Below are 23,203 nucleotides of genomic sequence, written 5' to 3'. Positions count from 1 at the left end.
TTAGGCAATGCGCGGAATTAGGGCAGGTCACGGTACATAGACGAAAATACTCGTGGCGACCTATAAACACAATTTAGCAAAATGCTACATTCAAACTGGATATTGTTAAGCTTATATAACATGGTAGATCACGTGAAGAGCGTCAAGCAAAAGTAGTATCATTCATTATAGAATCAGGAAAAAGGTCATAGGGTTTGTGGATGGTCGCGTACCGTCGTGCGGGGCTTCTTTTGAAAAATCAGGGGCTACTTTGGACATTTTAAAACAAGAATTTTAACGAAAATAACTATAAAATTATCGTTATCACCAATCGGGTGTCTTGTTGATAGTTGGATGGCAACTTTCTGTTTCAAATTTGGTATTTTTTCCGTTTATTTTTTTCAAAAAATCAAAAATCCAAAGTAGCCCCCGGAATCAAAAGAAGCCCCGCACGATGGTACACGATGGCTTTTTGCAATTAAAGAGGACCTGAGGATGCTAAACGTTCAGGGCGACTGGAAGTGATTGGTTAGTGAAGGAGGATGGCACAAATCTCCCAAATTTAGGTGAACGTGCTTCTGGAGCCGACGTTCTGATACCTGATAGTGGAAGAGGATACTTCATTCGGCGTAGGCTCATCGAGGAGGAGCTATAGCCAAATATTATATCTTACTTTACTATGTTTGCTGTAGTCCATCAATTAAGAATCAAGTATCAAGTAAGGTACACCCAATACCTCAATCAACTTAATGGTCGCAGTGGTTAAAATGCCAACAAAAAAAAGGTATATTCAAATTAGTATTCAATAACATTCCAAAAATTAAGGTTAAAAGTTTTAGCAACTAAAATAGTTCGTAATTTCGTGAAAGTCGAAATCGATTCAATCATTGATAATCATATAAATTGTTTGGTAAACTTTTCTCAAGGGCAATGCTTCGTTAGCAAACGTTAAGAACATCATGAGGAAACAAGCAAATGCGAACATTTAAAGAAGACGAAACAACACATATTGTTTTATACCGGGCAAATGCGAACATTTGAAGAAGACAGCACATGATATTTAGCCTAATACCGGCTAACATTTAAGGAAGATACATTTTGCCTTATGCATAATTTTCAGTCATTCCATCTTCTGAGTTCTACCAGAATATCATAGCCTTTTAAGGTATTAAGACAGCGACCTTTACCATATGATATAATATAGTGTATCTTGATGACAAAGTTCACATTCTAATATTGACAATAATGTATATGTCTTTTGGAGATAACATAAAACAATGCGTAAAAGAAAAGAGAAAAATATTTGAAAGGGAAACGCAATGAAAGAAACGGCCATATATTTAAAGAAGAGAAAATTAATAGTTGATAGAAAATATTGGCAAACTCTTAAAAATACAAAAAAAAGTTAAAAAGATAAGCTAAGCTTGAATACCGCGAAACGGAGCACCGCGAAATTGCAAACCGCGAAATAATATATACCGCGAAACGGAATACCGCCAAATTGTATAAACCGCGAAACAGTTTACCGCCAAATGATACAGACCGCGAAATGGTACACCGCGAAATGGTTTACCGCGGAATGTTTTACCGCGAAATGTCGGACAACCGAATGTTTCAATACCTATACGATATTGTCTAGTGGTCTATGTATTCAATGTGATGGTTACGTTTTATTTTTTTGAATATCAACTTCACGGTATAGCCTAGTCACGGTATTAGGCACTACTGGCGAAAAGATGGCCTAATACCGCGACAATTGTTTTTATCAATAAAAATGCAAAAACCAGGAATTTTAATACCATTTCGGTACCTAGCTCATATTTATAGCTGTAAAATTGGGCTCAATGAGATATTGGAAGTAAATATCATTCAAAAATCAAGTTACAAGACTTGGAAATATAACCATAATTTTAAGCGTTTTGCTAAGCGGATGCAAATTTTGGCTGGTCGAGCCATACATTTTCACATTTATTTTCTAGCGCCTAATTAACGTCACAAATACCCACAATAATAATTTGCTAACATTTTCTGATATATATTTGTGTATTTCACCAAATAATGTGATGTGTATGACAGACAGTACCTCTATATTCATCAATTTGGAAATAATCCACGGTATTAGGCAATGCGCGGAATTAGGGCAGGTCACGGTACATAGACGAAAATACTCGTGGCGACCTATAAACACAATTTAGCAAAATGCTACATTCAAACTGGATATTGTTAAGCTTATACAACATGGTAGACTACGTGAAGAGCGTCAAGCAAAGGTAGGATTATTCATTATAGAATCAGGAAAAAGGTCGTAGGGTTTGTGGAAGGTCGCGTACACGATGGCTTTTTGCAATTAAAGAGGAAGGAAGGAGGATGACACAAATCTCCCAAATTTAGGCGAACGTGCTTCTGGAGCCAACGTTCTGATACCTGATAGTGGAGGAGGATACTCCATTCGGCGTAGGCTCATCGAGGAGGAGCTATAGCCAAATATTATATATTACTTTACTATCTTTGCTGTAGTCCATCAAGTAAGAATCAAGTATCAAGTAAGGTACATCCAATACCTCAATCAACGTAATGGTCGCAGTGATTAAAATGCCAACAAAAAAGGTACATTCAAATAAGTATTCAATAACATTCCAAAAATTAAGGTTAAAAGTTTTAACAACTAAAATAGGTCGTAATTTCGTGAAAGTCGAAATCGATTCAATCACTGATAATCATATAAATTGTTTGGTAAACTTTTTCTCAAGGGCAATGCTTCGTTAGCAAACGTTAAGAACATCATGAGGAAACAAGCAACAGAGTGGTAATCTTCTAACATGTGATTTGTTTACCAACAAAACGTTTTATTTGTAATTAAAAACAACATTATTTCTTATCTCATGCCGAGTGACATCAATGGGAGGCCGTTGACTACATGGCTTTCTTTCAATTAAAATTAAATTCACTTTACCAACGGAAATTTGTTTTTGTTTGAATAAACCAAAAAATGTTTATTTTGTGTGTATTGTTTTGAAAATGGGTATCAATATTTTTTCGTCTTTGAATATCAGCTTGTTTGTTACAGAGAGTGAACTTGAATTACAATTTGATTTCTGGATTGCAAAATAAACAATCTGCTTTTATTCCAACTTGCTCGGGCGTGGTGATGATTTGAACAATTACAAAAGATAAAAAAAAGCTATGACGTTACTCTGAAGGAGCAAATGCTAACGACCTAAAGCTAGGCTGTAGGTTCTAAATATGGGTATAATACACGATTATGTAATGCGGCCAAAAGATATGCGTTTTTGCTTAAGATGACTTTAAAGGTCTGCTCTTTTGCTACACATTACCGTGTGTTAGATTCAGATTTAGGTCAAATGGGTAATAATACCATAGATCTATGCGGCAAATAAATTTCTAATTCCCAATGTACAACAGTGCATAATTAACAATCGTTTTCAGTTGATCGGCGATGATGCCTTTTTGGACAAAGGTTCGTAAGCAATGATTTGATACATATAAGAGTTTTTTTTATCTCTGAAAATAGTTGAACTGAATTTTACCGATCAATGGGAGTTTAAACATTCAGTCTTCGAATGGAGTGATGAATGGATTTATCGTGATACAGTGCGAAATGATAAATTAGAAAGTGTAAGAAACGAAGGAAAAGATATATCAAAGCAATTAGGAAGTTTTATAAATCAATGGCTGTAAAGCGATTAAGCTCTGCTTATTTGCTACATTTACTTGTTTCATTTTAAAATAAAGTTAAGATTTAAAATATGCTCTTCGTCTTATAAAACATCAAATAACTGATTCTTAGGCTTAAGCTTAAATTTGATTACGAAGGGCAGCATCGATTGATTCTTTTGTTGGACATCCACGAATAGCTGTTTGGAACAGAGGCAAGGCTAGCAAAGCAGTTATGAACCTATCTACCAACCAGCGTCTGCGAAACTGAAATTCGACTCGTATACAACGACCAGTCATCAAAAGAGTGAATCAATTTTGCTCTCATGTTAGATTTTCTATTTACAGCTATGACTCAGAGAAAATGTTAAGAAAGGTTCTATTTACTCAATATTTTAAGGATAATAAAAACAGAGTAAAAGGCCAATGTTAATATGATGTAAAGCAATGAAGATAAGGAACTTTGTTTCTTCTCTCTTAAATATTGTGTATTATCTTGTGTAAATCCTTTCTCTCGTTTTCCCTCTCATGAATATCTTTTTAATAGATAAAAAGCCCTTTCCAAAATATTTACAGCATTTAGCAACTTTCCTCGTACTTTCTAAGCTATCTAATTTGCTCGGCTCGCTAACTATAATACACATTTTACCTGTCCCATAAACTGAATATGATATAATTGTTCATATAATATCCTAATCGCTAAACTACCTCCTTTCATCTAACCCTACGAAAAATCAAGTAAAAATAATAAATGGTTTATAGATGAATATCATCAATCAGACTGTTCTCTCTTAAACGACTAAGAAAAACTGCAATAAAATACCCCTCCCCCCTGCACTAGAATCAACACAGGTCAACAATGTCTCCCGCGAGACACCCGGTCCCGAGAGGCTTTAACTGTTGGAATTGTTGTCCACCGACTGGCAGAGGGACGTCACCAGCGTTTCGAACTCCGGCAGGGACGTTTCGAACTGTTCCAGCTGCCGCGTCACATCATCGACGTCCTCGTCCTCGACGGGCCCGGCCAGTATCCGGCCCCCGTCATCGGCGTTCGGTGCCTCCTCGTCGTCGACGTTGGAAATCACATTCGACAGCTGGTTGAACTCCTGCAGCGGGGGCGCGTTGAAGCACTCCCGGTAGAACTTGGCCAGGTCACCGATCGGCGAGTTGGATGCGGCGAAGGGGAAGTGCTGCAATTGATTGGAAAGCAGGCGGGAAGTTGTATTTAGTGGGGGTGTTGTTTTATAGTGGAGCCCTCTGGGGAACATTAATTTGAATGACATTTTTCCTAACTATGATCAATCCCAACATTCCCTGAAAATGCCATTCGATTTTGCTTATGGATTCATTATTTAATTGATGATGGTAGCATAAACAACCGGTTCTTATTGTAAGTTAAAGTGACCTCGGAGCAGTGAGTTACCAGGAAGTCTGAAATGGGTTACTTAGGCTGCAGTAACTCCCGGACTAAATCTGACTGAAAAACAAACAAATGTATTCCATAATACCACTGCATTGACGCCCAGTGGGGGTTAGTAGAAACGTTGAAAAATGCTTCTATGCAACTATCTCTAAGACAAGGTTTGAAATATCTTTGAACAAAATTAATAAAGGCTGAAACATAATTTTTGTATTTCTTCTATTTTCTTCCCGCTTGCGTGGCTAAATTTATTTTTACCAAGGGATATTTAAAATTTTTATCGTTTTTATTGATAATCCTACATTTTTAAAAAAATTTAATTAATTTGTTTATATTTTATTTTTTATCTGTATGGTTTACCAAAGACCAGTGGAACAAAACAAGATTTAAATATGTTTCCTGCCTAATTCAAAATTGGAAAATAACACTTAGTCTTTTGTGTGAACTGGACTGATCTGATTTTGGCCCAAAATCTGACGAATGCCATGAGGAAATTGGATTCCAAACTTTTGAAAAAGTCCAATTGATTTTCAAACTTGAAGTATTCTGGCGAACTGAGCCATGGAACTTTAGTGCATTGTATACCAAGTATTTCCGTACTATGATTGGCGCAGTTTGTATAAGAAGTGTTAAATAAAGGCACACAGTTGCAAAGATTGGTGCCTTTTCGTATACTCAAATACAATGTGCAGGTTTCAATCGATTCAGTCCTCTAATGAGCTCGATATTATTGTGAGCAAAACACACTTGACTAAATATACAAATTTACTCATGGACATCATTAGACATTGATTGCCAAAAAGTGGAGGACAACTTCCCGATGCATGCATAACATCTTAGTACCTAAAGGTTGATCCGCCACATTTGGATTCCGATTAACAAGAACTGGATTTTTGGTTTTCTAAAACCGAACAAACAAAAACCGGTTTGTTTTGATGCCTTCGAAGGTATATCGCACACACATAGATCGAATACTGTTTGTTTGCTTTAGCTGGTTTGCACTGTTTTGACGTTGTCGATCGATACCGAGCCGAATGAATCCCAGCAGGATAAACAGAGTCAATTCCATAAAATTCGTTGACGTAAGATAAGCGGGCGTGACGCAGACACGCTCTAAGCAAAGATAGCCGGGTGGTGTTATCGGTCTAAGATGGACCAACTGGTAGTCGGTACAGTTTATTTATGAAGTTCGTATTTTGAACTCTTCTGATTAGAAAATCTACATTTTCGTATATACATGGCGAAAATGTATAAATTTCTTATCAGCAGTAGACACATGGTTCGCCATGAACTATAAAAAGCCGCTATCGGAAATACTGCATTGAATAGGTGCTCAGAGATAGCAAACGGAAACGATTCAGTTCTAATGAAAAAAAAATGAAAGTGATTCACGCTATCGTGAATACTGTGGATGAGCTAACAAATTCAAAAAGGTGATGACGGAACCGAAACGGAAGTTCCAATTCGTATCTGATAAGCTTAGAGCCCTCCATTACGAATTTGTTCATTACTCACCAGTTCTTTAAGCAACCGTTCGTCCTCGGGTACCGTCTGTCGAATGGACCATCGGGAGGATCTCCGGAATTCTCCGGTTAGTGATGCTGGTGGCGAGCCGGAGTTCGATCCTGTTGTCGTACCGGCCACCACCCCTGCGGTCAGTGGTGATTCGCCGGTCTTTGGAGACTGAGACAATCGGTAGTTCATGATGGGAGCTGCTGCCGCTGCCGCTGCCGCTGGTGTGGTCGAATCTAGCGATCCCTTCTGACTGTGACCACTGTTGTTGTTGACGTTGTTGAGGTTGTTTGCATTGGAGGACAGGTTCTCGTCCGATGTTAGCGCTGTCGGTGCGGTGACGGTGGTGGGCGAATTAATCGACTGCCGGTCCTCGTCGGTGCTCTTAATCGAACTGGTATCGTCCTTGGGTTTCGGGAGTAACCAGTGGAACGGGGGCGTTTCCTTGAGGATGAAGTCGTCTTCGGTGAATGGGGCCTTGATTCGGGAGGGGTCCACGAATGCACCGCACCGCATCGGTTTGTCCAAGTCGATAATTTTCTTCTCACTGTAATTAAAAGGGGCAGAGATAGAGATAAACACTGATGAGTATTATCGAGACGATTAAGTATATGACGGGCACGTGTGTTTGACGAGGTGAAAGTAATTAACTCGACGGATGAAGAGCTTTTGCGTGGAGATAAGATTCGTGAAGTGGCGGTGGGTTCATCAGTCTGGCAAGTGTTTGCGATTCAGAGAATCGTGTTAGCCGTTGACGCCAGTACGTGAAGTACCTTGTTAAGATAAAAAATGCTTCAAATAAGTTTTAATTGTTTAGATAAATTAAAAAAACCGGATATTAGATATGGTATGAAACAGTTTGAAACTGAACTATTACTATTCAACTAATAAATGTCAATACTACCTACATTTCTCCAAGCTAGCAGAACATCGTTTTCGTGTTACCTTTTAAATGTTTGAAATTGTGTGAATGCATGCAATTGCGGTAAAATCGGTTTAATTACATCACAACTTTGTAGCATCACAAAGTTTCATATTGAATGTTTATACAACTAAGAAACGAAATATTGAAAGGTTCTAGAAAAGCAAACCACTAATCAACCGGCAACAATAAGCCTATCATTGTTCCAAATCACCTCTAGCGGTTGTTGTCCACGTCCCTGAACCGGCTAAAATCTCATTAAATTTCCATTGAAGATCGTGTTTGTTACTAGACATAAATCAATATTATTATTGCTGTTAGTTGCCGTCATGTTCCCCCCGGGAGAACCGATTCTATAGCGCCGCAGATTAAAACATGCATCAATAACGTGGTGAGAAGCAACTGCTTTGAACCAGCTACTACGATTCCCAGTGGGAGGAACGGAGGGTAAAAAACAGGAATCCATCCCCTGTGGCCCTACCCTCCTACAGCGTTCCTCAGGGCACGAAAAGAGCGCCAAGTAAACAAGCAGCACTCTTCTGTCCAGCCTGAAGCGGTTGTTCGCATTCGTCCTCCCGAAGTGCACAACGCAATTTTCTTCATCCATCAGTTCTCCTTCTTGACCTTGAACGTGAAATTTTGGGGACCGTCGGCGGCGCCGAGGGCGCTGTGTGTGTCTCCCGGGGGAAGAAGGGTCCCTCCGCTTCCTCGTATCATCGTCACGTGATTGTTTTCGTGTGTTATCAGATATAACTAGGTATGTAGTGCTAGGCGTGTGTTGGGAATATTTCCCAATCTGCTTTGTACTCGATATTTTTTTATTGTTCGTTATCAAATCGTTGATTAGCACCCTTTATCGGGACATTTCGTGGGGTCGTGTGTATCAAATTATGGCGAGGGATGGCGCTGATAAAAAATGAATGAGCGACGCAAACGCCAGCAGACGCCAAGTCCGGCGACGGCAGACGTTGTAATTAGCGAATGCAAATCATCGTCGTTCGTCACGAGATGGTGGCCGAAAAGGTGCGCAAAATGACGAAATTCACAGTGATTTGGAGGTATGCTACGGTGTTCGCTACTTAAATGTTATCTAGCTCGAGATCTATTCGATACAGGTTACTATATTTAATTTGTCTGGAAAGTAAAAGTACAAAAGAGTATAAATAGGCTCTTGACTCGAAAACATAAACACATGTTATGAAAGAGTATTTGAAAAATACCGAATCATTGCCACGTGAACGTGTAAAAAAGGAAATAATGGTTATGGTTATCATAATTTCACAGCAGAACGAATTACATAAATTTACACTGCGAAATCGCCAAACTTTTGGTCTGTTGAGTAAACTTATTTTCCACCTAAATGCACAAACCTAATCTTCTCACGTTCGCTCAAACTCCCATAAATAACACTTTGGCCAGTAAATCTTGTTTCATATTTTCACTCCTACGCAAGTAATCCCACACTTCGCAGTGCTCTCTCTCTTTCTATCTGTCTGTCTGGGTCTGCGTTTGGTCTGATTTTCCAACACAGCATATTCCCTATTTGAATTATGTTACCACAGCTCGCTGTCGGTTTCATTTCCAGCCACCTACTCAATTCCTACGGTCGTTGAGTTTCCTATAGGATGAAATCTGAAAGACTTTTATTGCGACGATGGTAACTTTACAACTGGTCCAGATGGTGCGCAACGTAAGGTAAGGTGAAAAATGAAAGACTTTTTATTGAATGGAAATGCGTGGGTTTTGTCATTTTTCGTACACTCAATCGTTCTACTATGGGAGCTTCATTGGTGGTGTGGTAGACGATTGATACAAAACGGTAGAGAAATAAGAAAAAATCTACTTCTTTTGTGCAGTATTTGGATTTAATCTTATTTGAATGGAAGGTGTCTGTTTAATATGATTGACGCTGTGTGGGCAAACAACAAAACAACGGATGTGTACGCTTTTTGCATGTTGTAAATGGAAGATGTTTTGGTCTAGTAATATGGGAAACTTTATTTACAGATACAGTACCAGAGCTCACTCTTAAATTTTTAAATCAAGTCATAGAACAAAAGCTGCCACAAATACAATTCCCTCCATGAGATTATAAACTGCACATGTAATGTAATCAATAGCATTCCGTTATTTATTATTCAATAGCCTTAATTATTGTTAACCCAGCAACTGTAGCTACTGTCTTTATCACTTCGAGTTACCGACTTGAGCAGTATTTAATTGAAAATAAAAATCCAAGCAGCCGGTTCAAACTGCTGCTTCTGCACTTGATAGTGGCATGGAAGGTGATGTCAGGGCCAACTTGATCGGACTTTTCCAATTGTTGTCAGCAAACTGACAAACATTGCAAGAGCATAAAATATTTCATTCAATCACACATGACAAGGTATATGGATGGATGAAAGAAAGTTTACCAAATTGGGCTTTTCTAATACACCTAGCATCACATGCGGTCACCGCAGCAGCACCAACCATGAGATAGACATCTATGCTCACTGAGCCGGTGCGCGGTAATGCGAGTGCGCCAGTTGGTAATTATCTCCACCAAGAGGTGGAAATTGGTTGCGAAAGTATGCTCTGCTGCCGGTGACAAGAAGTGATTAGAATCGAGTGTCGTTGCACCACCATTACAGGGCCGCGGCTACATCGTTGACAAATAGTTTTCTGTGCAAGCGCGACATGTTAAGTGGAAAAACGCTGGTACTTACATACAGGGCTTATGCAATGCGTCATCGAGCGGGAAGTTACGAAATGTTCCTAACACAAGGGTCGTAAATTTCTGGCAGTGAAGCCCTTTGTAAGTGGCTTTCTCGAGCGAATGAAGATTGGAAGAAATCTGGATTACCATCGAATAGTTAGTCATCGACGGAAACAACGCTTACATCATCAGTTTGTTACCATAACAAGAAGCTACTTTCTGCTACAAACACTGAGCGATGAGTAATTCAAGTTTATAGCAGGGCGTGCAAGCAAACTAACGACAGCCTCCCTATGAAATCTACGCACTCTACTGCTCAAAAGTTAATATTTATTCCACAGTGGCAGCATTGCTGGGGAATTTCCGACACATTCTTGCTGCATTACATGTCAACATTAAATTGATACCTTTTGTGTTCTCTGTTTGTCATCTCGGCCTTCTCAAATCGTTCATCATCTATTTGTAATGCTGGAGTGAGAACTTTAACTTCACCTAGTTGACAACGTGCTCCGAAATCGCATTCGGAGGCTTTATCAGTTTATCTTATCGAGAAGCTTCGAAAAAGGTGACCGGGGATTTCCCGCACTTTGAGATACATTGATGTAGAGAATAAGATTAGCATTAAAAAAACGTAGCAATCACTTAATGTTCAATTACGAGTTCAATATTATCTTAGGAGTCGGGTCAGGAAAGAAATTGAATAAATCAGTTTTGAGAGAGAGTTTGTAGAGGACGAACGTAAAACAAAGAAGTGTTCTTCGATCACTAAGGAAGTCCAACAAGTCTGTCTGGCCTGTCCATCAAAGTCGTTAGTTCGCCAAAGTCGTTAGTCCGTCAAGGTCGTCTGTCCATCAAGCTCTGGTGTTCTGGTGTTCGAAGTCCGGATCCGTCACAACAAGTTCTTCCAGTCCGTCTATTCCGTCCAGTCCGTCCAGCCCGTCCATTCCATCCAGTCCGTCCAGTCCGTCCAGTTCGCTAGTTCATCAAACTCGTTCAAGCATTCAGCCCGATTGCCACGTCATGGAAGACAGCGGTCACCACAATTGAAAACAGGTCGTTCAACTGGGTCGGGTCAGATACTGGGACCTTATTATCTTTCCAACGCGCTCAAGCGATTTTGTTTCCGTTAAAAATAGGCACCTGTTAATCACGTCTTTCTAAGATTACCGCAACTGGAGGGTAAACAGTAAAAGTTCATTGTAAAACACGATTTATTAGATAATCGACCTCTGACAAAGAAAGTGCGCAATTGAATTCTTATCAAATGTGTACCGCCAGCAGTGAAGTGTTTTATAATCTCATTTTGTCCGCTCTGCCATTCGAATAGTTAATACTCATTAGTAATCATGAATTTGGGAAATCTTTGACGGAACAAAAAGCATTAAACATAATTCCTTCCGTTTGTCTCGACAGTGACTTTCATTTCTAATGAATCAACAATGACAATGATGAATCTTTCTGACACACAAACGCGTTTCTCTACAAACTGCAGCAGCAGTTGTAGCAGAGCATAATTTCGCCCACATGAGAGGCCGCATAGCAGAGACAACATCTGGGCCACCTAACAGACGCCAGCAGCCAAACCGTGCGGACGTTGACGCCCGCACAGCTTCATTTTTGTCAAGCGAGTCTCTGTCTGCCTTGTTTGCCAAGCGACTCGGCAAATAGTCCGAGTGCAGCTTCTAGTAAATCAGATTTTCATCCTACGCGGCTCTCCGCACCGGATGAATCCGATAGGATGCCTGACCGTACGAATGTATAAACAGCTGAAATGTGCATGGCGGAAACCATGGTTGGCTTGATAATTTGTACCCCCACGGTTGGGATCTTGGGGAATGAAGGGAACAAAGAGCGATCAAATTTTCATAGCACTATAAATTATTTTATCATCGCAAACTAAACAGATTCTATTGTTCTGGGACTAGTTGGCTTTTTGAAGCACTTGAAGTTTAGTATTTATTATTTAATTCGTACTTTACGAGAGTGTATTAATTTTTTATAGCATTACAGATCAAAAAGTTCATAATTTTATCGTTAAAAATGATGTCGAATGTGAGCCTAATTTAAAAGTTCATAAATTGTAGTGCTAAAACTATATAGAACCGTCAAATGGGTAACTAGCAACACTTTGACTTGATCCCATTCAGATGCATTTTCCAAGATTGTGCGTTATTTTTTTCAATCTGAATATCAAAGCTATCACACTTTAGTATGTGATTGGAAGTTATGAAGTTCAGAATAGAATATAATTCCGTATCGTTTTCAAGCTACATGTTTAAAAAGTTCTTAGTTAATTGCAGCACAAAAATTAAGGATAAAGATGCAGTTCTTGATGAATTGAAGAAGGTTTCCGGAGATCAGCTATGGGAAAACTCACTCACTCACACGAATCACACCGATTTAAAATCCCAATCCATCAGCGAACACACGATTACAAAATGAATGCTACTCAACCCAACAGCAAACCAACAAACGATTCATACCTACTGAGTGCCCCCAAGCAGGAATAAACGAAACCACAGATAGTGCGAAAAGAAATCGAGAAATGAGAAAGAACCGATGTGTAGTAAGTGCAGCAGAAAACACTGAGTTGGACTCAGAAGATTGATTCATTTTAGACTCAATGATTCGTTTTGCGGCCTGAATCTTTCTGCCGAATCCTCACTCACCACTCATTTGCGATTTCATTCGTTTATGAACCGAATGTAAACAGATATTCGGCTATGCATCATTTGCTGTCTGTGGGGAAGATTCGGTGATGAGTGTTGTCTGTTTGTTTTTGGCATGATTCGTTACTAACTGAAGCCAAACGGCAGACAATCGAAATTGAAAATATTGGAAGGGCCCGTGTACAGTTGCCTAATTTGCGATTGTGTGTAGAGGTGAGTGAAAGAATAGCTCTAAATGATCCGATTTTTCCCATACCTGCCGGAGATCCCCCATTGATTCACTTTCCTAAACACACCTGAACTGCCGCGATTCGCATAAGAGTCCCATATCGATTTTTGACAATTTTGATTTTCTTTCAGAAATAAGCTTAAAATGAACTCATCTTTCAGAAAAACTAATAAAATAATAGGCTTTGTTCTAGATATTTGAAAATCAAAACCCACTTGTGTTGTCCCATCTTGCTATTTATTCGCATAACAGTCACATTCCACATTTTGATACACTTTCGCACAAAACATCAATGTAATTATGGTCCATTTAATAGTTTCATAGCAATGTATAACGATGAAGAATATTATGCCAATTTTTTAGAAAGATTGCTTATTTTATCGATTTATTAGATTTTTTTGAATTTCTCCATGTGAAACGAGTTTGAAAAATTCAACGGCATATTTCTCAAGTTGAAGAAAACTGACATGGGACGCTTATGCGAATAGGGGCAGTGAAGTCCATGGTCTATTGTAAACTCTGGAAATGTCCAGAGAGACCAGCTTCACAAGGCAGCCGATGTTCTTTTCAAATCCCAAAATTTGGCCCAACAAAGCGAAGTACGTGCTAGCCTCTCTTAAGTAGGTGCCACATCAACAGTTCATTCTTCGGCTTATTTACAAAAAAAATGGGCGTGGTCTTCCTTTGATGGTTCACCACAAGGGACTAGCGAGACTGTGTAATTTTTTCGTGGCTAGATTTATGAATTTTTTGTGTTTCATCAATCTGAAAAGCATTTTTGAATGTTTTAAACGTTAATGTAATACAACTCTAGGAATTCTTTGAAACATGTCTCCAAAAACTTTCAACTCCTGGAATGTCTGAGAATGTTCGAAGAAGTATCGTTTAGACATTGATTTAAGGATGAAATTTCGTGCATGAAGTTTAAAAAATTATTCCTGAAGAAACTGCTAACAGAGATTTTGGAGCTATTTCTAAAAGACTTTCTAAAAGAATTCCTAAAGGGATTTGCAGAGGAATCCATAAAGAAATTTTTGATAGACTGGAGGAATTCTCAAAGGAATTTACGAAGAAATTCCTAATAGAATTTCACAGGAAATGCCTACTAGTATTTCTGAAGTACTTCCTGCAATTCTTTCGGAATTTTTCCGAGTAATTTATTCGCAATTTCCTCTAGAAATTCGTCCAGGAATTCCTTAGGAATTTGCCTCAGGGAGTTATACACTCCTCCGAAAACGAATTCCAGAAAGTCTTTTGGAAATTCTTTCGGGTATTCCTTGAAGTTTCCCTCAGGAATTAGTTCGGAATTTCATCCACGTATTCCTTCAGAAATTTGTTTAGGAAAACCTTGGGAATTTCGTTAAGGTATTCTTCGAATATTCCTTTAGAACTTTTTTTAAGACCTTTTTTGGAATTCCTTGGAAAATTCTAGAACATAATTCTGGGAAATTCTTTAAGAATTCCAAAACAAGTTCCAGGAGGGATATCCGAAGCATTCTTTAAGGAATTTTCAAAGCAATTCATGAAGAAACTTCCGACGTTCTTAGATTTCTTCAAGAATTCCTGTGGATATTTCGACAAGACTTCGTTCAGAAATCCCTCAAGGGGTTTCTTCAGAAAATCTTTTGGAAATTGCTTAGGAAACAAATCTAGAAATTAAATATAGGGGAAAAGACGGCTTTGGCAGGTTTTGCTCTATTATTGGCAGGGGGGTTTTATTGGCAAAGAATGTTTAGGCCAAATTTGAGCATAATCAGTCATAAAAAACCCCCTGACAATAATAGAACAAAACCTGCCAAAGCCGTAAATTCCCTAAGACCTTCCTCCAAAAATTAAAATAAGGGATTCTAAGAACTATTTCAGAATTTCCCCTAAGAATTACCTAATAACTTTCTGCAAAAATTCCTTTGTAAATTTCTTATGAAGTTACTTTGGGAATTGCTTCGTAAAATCCTTTAGGAATTCTCTCTAATTTCCCTTGGAAATTCCTTCGGATATACTTTCCGAAAATCCAGTAAATTCTTCGCTAACCTTAGGAAGAAATTCTTGGACGAAATTTCTTCAAAAATCTGCCGGAAATGCCTTAATAAACTTTTTTTTTGTATCTTTGTTAAGGAGACTTTTCAGAAATCTTTTTGAAAATTCCTTTAGGAATTTCATCGAAAACTATTTCGTATAGTAATCTTTAACCAATTTTCTCGCAACAAGTTTTATTCGACAGGGGACAAATCCTTGTTGATCACTATTGAATTTGATAACGATCGACCTTTGCGTTTAAAAAATATGAAGGAAATGATACATCGAATTATATAAGCTTCATATAAGGTTGGTGTCTCGACTAAATGCGAGAAAGACAGTATCACTACTCGGTGAAAGAAAATGTTTTTTTAAAGAGAACCTGAATGGATTTTTGAAAGGAAACCTATATGAATCTTCGCAGAATTTACGATGGAATCGAAAAAATGGCTTTAGGAATTTCCGAAGAAAAAAATTCCTAGTTTCCTCCAGAAATCCCTGTAGGAACTCCACAAAGTACTTTTTTTAGCATATTTAACCAAGTTTCAGAAAGAACATTCAATTTAGTTGGTCATCGTGCCTCGGTCAGTGTTTAGTAATGCTGATCATCTATTGAGATTTGTGCATAAGCGAGGCACGACATAAATTGTCCATTGTGGCTGTCAGGGGTCACAGCAGGTGAACGAAGTGGCACTACAAATTATTTAAACAAACTAGATATGCAGCCGCTCAAATATTGCCCAATTGTATATGTAATTCAAATAATAATAGTTAGTTTTTTTTCTCTGAAATTTAGAAATATTGAGAAGTAAAACGACTGGAGTGTATCAAAATCCTGAATTGGAAATAACCTTTGAAAAATCACTTGTCATAAGACGAGTTAATACAATCCCATTGAATTCCACCACTTAATTGTATCTTGACAGATACGTATTTCGACCTCAACAGTAAGGCCGTCTTCAGTGTCTCGTACTTGACTCGACTCGAGTGGTGGTGGAATTCAATGGGATTGTATTAACTCGTCTTATGACAAGTGAAGACATTCCACTAAAAAGCTCAAAATAATTTTCTTAACAAATTAGTCCCATTACACCGAAATCTAATTCACGAAAAGTAAAGCAGGATTTATTGATAAAATTTGATTCATCAAAATCAGAGAGTAATAGAATAGTTTTAATTTCAATAACATTTTGAAATCAGGTACTGATTAATGTCGTCGGCGATTGATTATTGAATGTGCTGTTTGATTATCGGCAAACGTAAAATATTGCAATCTTAATCCACTGAAGTCGATTTTTATACGGGCGGTTCTTACCCTGTGAATCAAAACCGCGTGAATCCAAAAATCCGCGTTCAAATTGATTTTCAGCCATTTATTTTTTCATCCACACCGGTTCACACCGCAGCCACCGCCGTGTCAAAAGTGGCCACTAGCCGCTGATGATATGACCGGCGCACAGGTCTTATCCTGGAGAAATATTCATAGATTATATTCCCAATCGTCCATTAATCTAATTAACAAACGAAAATATAAAACCACTTGAATAATTCGTGAAGCTAGAATTTTTAACCTCCTTCCATTGATAAGCATCAAGACATTGCTTCTATCTGGCCTAATCAACTGGATAGGCTCGAAATAGTGATTGCCGACGGAAAGTTAATGCACTACTACACTGCCCTTCTACGCATAGTTGTCCCATGTTAGTTTTTGTGGATTTTGACTTTTCACCATAGAGCAGTCTATTTTGATGTATACCTTTAGGAAAATCTAACAGATTTCGAACTTTGTTCGGAAAATCATTGAAAACAACATCAAGTATATTTGTCCCATTGCTTAATTTCTACGCATAATTGTCTCGCGGTGATTAAATTCATTATTATGGTGGATTCTGTTATTTTATGGAGCAACACACATTGGAATAGCATTTTCTGTTTAGATCTTGCAATCTTAGTCTGTTGCACTGGTTTAATGGGGGCAATTTATACAATACTCATTCTAAGCGACATAATCACTTCAACCACGTGGCAGGTTCACTTCCATAGATAAAGCATGTGGAGACTGTAATATTCGACAAAAAGGTCAGAACCCCTTTTGCTGTAACGCAAGTTCGTATCGGTTCGGCTCGAAGAGCAAAGCCGAGGTCTGGTTAATGAGAATAAATGATAAATCGGTCTCTTTTGATCGTAGACTGTAAACCTAATAGGACGTGTTCAGGAGTGAATTGTATAACCGAAAAATCCATAAAATTAAATATTAAAGTGGCGACGAGTAGAAAAGTTAATTTTACCGCGTTTTGATTTTGAAAAAAAAAACGGTGATATTTTTTTAGACTAGGCTAAAAGCAATCTTAGCAGTGGCGATTGGAAGCGTGCTTATTGGATCGTCGCTGTGTGAGAGGTGCCATTTTGAAATTTTCAGTTTTGAACAGCGCACAGTGAGCTAAGAATTTTTGAGAAGCAGCTGTAGCGTGGATTGTGAAAAAAGGAATAAAGCAGAGAAAAATTTACGAGAACCGCAAATTGGAAAAAAAACGTGTATTTGCGATATCCATTTTGGTTGTTCTTTCTATTTGGTGGACTTCAATACGCCATTTTGTAAGCGGGAAGAGATCATTTCGAGAATATCGTTTCTTTAGAAAACTATGACGACGGGTTTCAATTGGTGAATATAATAATAGCTCTCTTTTGTTTGCAGCCGGGTTACGGTGAGCATCTTTGTAAGGAAAGTGAGAAAAAGACGGAAAGTATCTATTAGTTTGCGAAAAGCGTTAAAGAAATTGACCAGTTGGTTGAGTTGGTGTGCGAAGAGCAGTCTGGTTTCGTAAAAGTGTATAAAGGTTGCAGTAAGGGTGTATGCTATTGTTTAATACGTAACACGATCTCATGAGGTCTTTGTTGGTGGTTGAAGGAATCGGCGCTATGTAATAAAGTGGAAGCTGTGTGTGATGAAAGTTTAGAGAACAACACAACCTAGATCACATTTCACATAACACTGTAACCGAGTGAAGCTGCATGTTATTAAGCAACGGCATACTGGCGAACGATATATGTGTGAGTGTTGACGACAATCGTGCAAAGATCAAGTGAGTGACTGATACACCGCAAGAAGCCCAGCGAACATCAATTTAAGGAGCACTCAGCGTTTGGAAAGCAACCACCGTTGAGCAGTCAGTGGACGTTTGACTGTATTGGTGCTGCAGCGGATTCCCAGACATTGGCAGCTGCATGTCATCGGGTCAAACTCGCTAAGAAGTCGTCGAATAGTAAGCAAATCATCACTCAAGTAAGTTTTTGTTATTGGTTTTGCTTCATTTATTTTTTCTAGCATTGGTTGCTGTGAACAGTACAGTGAACAATTTAGTCATGTCGTCTATAATAGGAACGGTAGACCACTACATTCGGGGTTCCAGCTTTGGGGACTATATGGAACGTATGGATATTTTATACTCTTTAAATAACATTCCGGATGGTAACAAAAAAAATTTATTTATTACGTTGAGCGGTCCTGTTATATTTGATGAAATTAAGCTAATATTTCCGGGAGCGCCAATTGCATCTATTGATTACGATCAAATGATTCAGAAGCTAAAAGAACGATTGGACAAGGTAAAGCCGAATATGTTGTGTAGGCATAAGTTTAATGCGCGCCTTCAAGGTGTTGACGAACCTGCTGAAAACTACGTATTGGCTTTAAAACTATTGGCTAGTCAATGTGGTTTTGGTGCACATAAGGATGAGGCAATAAAAGACAGGATAGTGTTTGGTTTGCGCGATGAAGAATTAAAACACAAATTGCTAATGAAGGATAACATGACACTTGAGGAAGTTGAGGAGCTAGTAGTACGCACTGAGCTGGCAAAATTCCGTGCAAGAGAATGCAAAGAAAGAGATGACATGATAAGGAGTGTGAACTCAGTGAAATACAGATTGGGAAGTAGAGAAGAGCATGGAGATATGTATAGAGATAATGGTAGGGCATCGCGCGCGTATGGCAACCAATACCGTAGCCGCAGTAGAAGTATTAGTAGGGAACGAGGTAGAGCAAACAATCACAATGATCGTAGAGTTTATCATGACATCGAGTCCCGTGGTTTACAAGAGCGGCGTAGATACAGTAATGACAATCCGCATGCTAACGTGATATGCAACTATTGTAAGAAACGGGGTCATGTGAAACGAAATTGTTTTAAGCTGAAGAACCGGAAAGCTGTTAATTTCATGGGAGAACAACAGGTTGATAGTTACGATTTTAAAAGGTTGAGTATCAGAGATTCTGAAGATGATGATATTGAGTACCCATGTATGATGATTTCAACCAAAGCTAGGATCAGCGAACCGTGTTTAGTTCAAGCGTATATCGGAAAAGTAATTTTGAGAATGGAGATTGATTGCGGAGCGGCAGTGTCGGTCATTAGTTTGGGAACATACAAAACGTATTTCAAACACATTCAAGTACACCGTTGTAACAATCGTCTAGTAGTGGTGAGTGGCGAGCAGTTAAACATATATGGGAAGATAGAGGTCGACGTAATGATAAACAACACCAAACAACAGGTTTCCTTAGTAATTCTAGACAGCGGCATCTGGTTTGTACCATTGATCGGTAGAAATTGGTTGGATATTTTTTATCCAAACTGGAGGAATAGTTTTGAAGCCAATTTGCACGTAAACAAATTACATACCAATCAGCTAACCGAATCGGGTAATATTGAATCTTTTCTAAAACAACGGTTTCCAAAAATTTTTGACGGCGATTTTTCGCATCCAATAATAGGATTTGAAGCAGATCTTGTGCTTAAAGAGGAGAGGCCCGTGTTTCGCAGAGCATACGAAGTACCGTTCAAACTGAAGGACAAGGTTCTTGAGCATTTGGACTCCTTGGAGAAACAAAACGTTATAACTCCCATAAAGGTTAGTGAATGGGCGTCTCCAGTAATTATAGTTCTCAAAAAAGATAAAGACATAAGAATGGTAATTGACTGCCGGGCTTCCATAAATAAATCTATTATTCCTGATACATACCCCCTACCGATTGCTCAAGACATTTTCGCTTCTTTATCTGGTTGTAAATGGTTTTGTTGTTTGGATTTAGCAGGGGCGTACACTCAATTACAATTATCGAATAGATCAAAGAAGTTCGTAGTGATTAATACTGTAAAAGGCCTTTACACTTATAACCGTTTGCCCCAGGGGGCGACATCCAGCGCATCTATATTCCAGAAAATCATGGATCAAATTTTAATTGGTTTAAATCATGTAAGATGTTATCTTGATGATGTGCTAATAGCCGGAGAAACAAGGGAGGAATGTGAAAAAAATCTTTTTTTGGTGCTGGATAAACTTGAAAAAGCTAACATTAAAGTAAATTTGCAAAAATGCAAATTTTTTGTTCATTCTCTGATTTACTTAGGGCATTTGATCACGGAAGAAGGTTTGCTCCCAGCACCTGAAAAGCTATCAACAATTCGGGAAGCTAAGGTACCGAAAGATGTTTCGGAGTTGAAAGCTTTTTTAGGTTTGATTAATTATTACGGAAAATTTGTGCCACATTTGTCAACAAAATTGAGTTGTTTGTATAATCTATTGCGTAAAGACGTAAAATTTATTTGGACTGATAAATGCCAACAATCATTTGACGAATGCAAGATTTCTCTGCTTAATGCCAATATACTAGAATTTTATGACCCAAAGAAACCTATCGTGGTGGTGTCCGATGCTTGCAGTTATGGTCTAGGTGGAGTTTTAGCTCATGTGGTAAACGGCCAGGAAAAACCTATCAGTTTTGTCTCTTTCTCGTTAAACTCAGCCCAAAAGTCATACCCTATCCTACATCTAGAAGCATTGGCTCTAGTATGTACAGTAAAAAAATTCCATAAATATTTGTTCGGGCAAAAATTTACAATATATACGGACCACAAACCACTGATAGGAATTTTTGGGAAAGAGGGGAAAAATCAAATCTGCGTGACGCGATTACAAAGATATGTTATGGAGTTATCCATCTACGAGTACGAAATATGTTATCGACCATCTTCGTATATGGGGAATGCCGATTTTTGTTCCAGATTTCCCCTGGAGCAAAGTGTTCCAAAGAAAATTGATAGTGGTGGTATAAAGAGCATAAATTTTTTCGGTGATTTTCCATTGGACTATGCACAAATCGCTGCACAGACAAAATCTGATCAATTTCTGCAACAAGTTACAAGTTATATTAGGGATGGATGGCCGAAAAAGATTGATAACAGATGGAAACCCACATATTCTTTGCGTTTTGATATGGAGGTAACAGAGGACTGTATTTTATACCAGGACAGAGTGTTTATTCCAGCTTCACTCCAGAATGCCATTTTGAAATTACTCCATGCCAACCACAATGGAATTGTCAAGATGAAACAGATAGCACGTCGTTGTTTGTTTTGGTTTGGAATGAATGGAGATATTGAAAATTTTGTAAAACATTGCCAGATTTGCATGCAAACATCGGTAGTCCCAAAAACGGGTTGCAATAGTTCATGGACTCCAACTACGCGGCCTTTCAGTCGTATTCATGCAGATTTTTTCTTTCTCGAATCCAGAACATATCTGATAATTGTGGATAGCTACACAAAATGGTTGGAGATTGAGATTATGAAAAACGGAACGGACGCAAATAAAGTGATTAAGAAATTTACGGTTATTTTCGCTCGTTTTGGGCTCCCTGATGTTCTAGTAACAGATGGAGGTCCACCGTTCAATTCAAGCCAATTTTGTTCATTCATGGAGCGGCAAGGTATAAAAGTCATGAAGAGTCCGCCTTACAACCCTAGTAGCAATGGCCAAGCTGAGAGAATGGTGAAAGTAGCTAAAGAAGTCCTTAAAAAATTCATGTTAGACCCTGAGACGAGATCACTCGATATTGAGGATCGATTGACTTTGTTTTTAGCTAATTATAGGAATACTTGCTCTATTGACGATAAATTTCCATCAGAAAAGATGTTTAGTTTTAAGCCAAAAATGTTAATTGATTTATTACATCCCAAAAGTCACTATAAAAATCACCTCGAAAGTATTCCAAATATAAAAAGGGACAATCGGCATATAGATAACAAAGATGTGCCTTATGAAGATCCATTTTCCAAACTGGTTTTAGGGAATAAAATTTTATATAAAAATCACGATAAGCATGCGGTTGAAAAGTGGATCGAGGCGCAGTATGTCAAAAGAGTTTCACTAAATATTTTTGAAATCTTTTTTGGCAGGCATACACTCAAAGCGCATCGGAATCAGCTGAGAATTGTTCCTGCTCAGCCGACGTGCACCACGATACGTATTCCAATACAGAGGATGAAACGACCAAGAAGTGTGAGTGATTCCGAAGAGGAATTTTACGGTTTCCCAGACGTTCCGGCCGTACCAACAGATTCGGAAGGCGTTTGAAGCACATTCGACGCAGTCCGATAATAACACGTAGCTCGACGAGAACTACAAGAAACTATCGCTCAACAGCATCAAATCAGGAAACATCCCAGCAGTGGTGATATATACATTATGTATTACTGAGTCCTGGAAAACGAACGAGGAGAAAAAGTGAAGCGATTGAGAAATTTTGAATTCATGTGTAGTTAGTAAGAAAAATCCAGATTGGACTATATTGCTAGAAATTTAAGAAAAAAAAAAGATATGGTAAGAATTGTCCAGTGCTCTGAAAGTTTTTTCAATATCTCATTTATAGAATGAATTCGAATATGTTTTATGGTTTGGTTTATTACTCAAACGTTCGGATCATCAATCAAAATTATGTAAAAATGTATGTGTATATTGTGGATACTTTAGGGGGAAGAATTGTAATATTCGACAAAAAGGTCAGAACCCCTTTTGCTGTAACGCAAGTTCGTATCGGTTCGGCTCGAAGAGCCAAGCCGAGGTCTGGTTAATGAGAATAAATGATAAATCGGTCTCTTTTGATCGTAGACTGTAAACCTAATAGGACGTGTTCAGGAGTGAATTGTATAACCGAAAAATCCATAAAATTAAATATTAAAGAGACATATGTCAATCACAGTAGTCATTCACGAAATCATGCATTGAACGGGGCTGATATGCG

General features: G+C 38.4%; 1 protein-coding gene across 2 annotated transcripts in view; it reads right to left on the bottom strand.

Moving 5' to 3' along the window:
- Nucleotides 1–2,941: 2,941 nt before the first annotated feature.
- LOC134217634 (autophagy-related protein 13 homolog) overlaps nt 2,942–23,203 on the bottom strand; it is a 169,722-nt gene continuing 149,460 nt past the window's right edge. For both annotated transcript variants that reach the window (XM_062696438.1, XM_062696439.1), the window contains exons 4-5: nt 6,590–7,133; nt 2,942–4,844 (exon numbers count right to left, since the gene is read on the bottom strand). In XM_062696438.1, coding sequence (XP_062552422.1) covers nt 4,548–4,844; nt 6,590–7,133 — 841 coding nt within the window. In that variant the 3' untranslated portion in view covers nt 2,942–4,547. The remainder of the gene's footprint in view (nt 4,845–6,589; nt 7,134–23,203) is intronic.

The sequence above is a fragment of the Armigeres subalbatus genome, chromosome 2 (genome assembly GCF_024139115.2).
Source record: "Armigeres subalbatus isolate Guangzhou_Male chromosome 2, GZ_Asu_2, whole genome shotgun sequence".
Taxonomy (NCBI): Eukaryota; Metazoa; Arthropoda; class Insecta; order Diptera; family Culicidae; genus Armigeres; species Armigeres subalbatus.
Note: the sequence above shows the minus strand (reverse complement) of the source record. Positions and strands in the feature narration are given on the sequence as shown.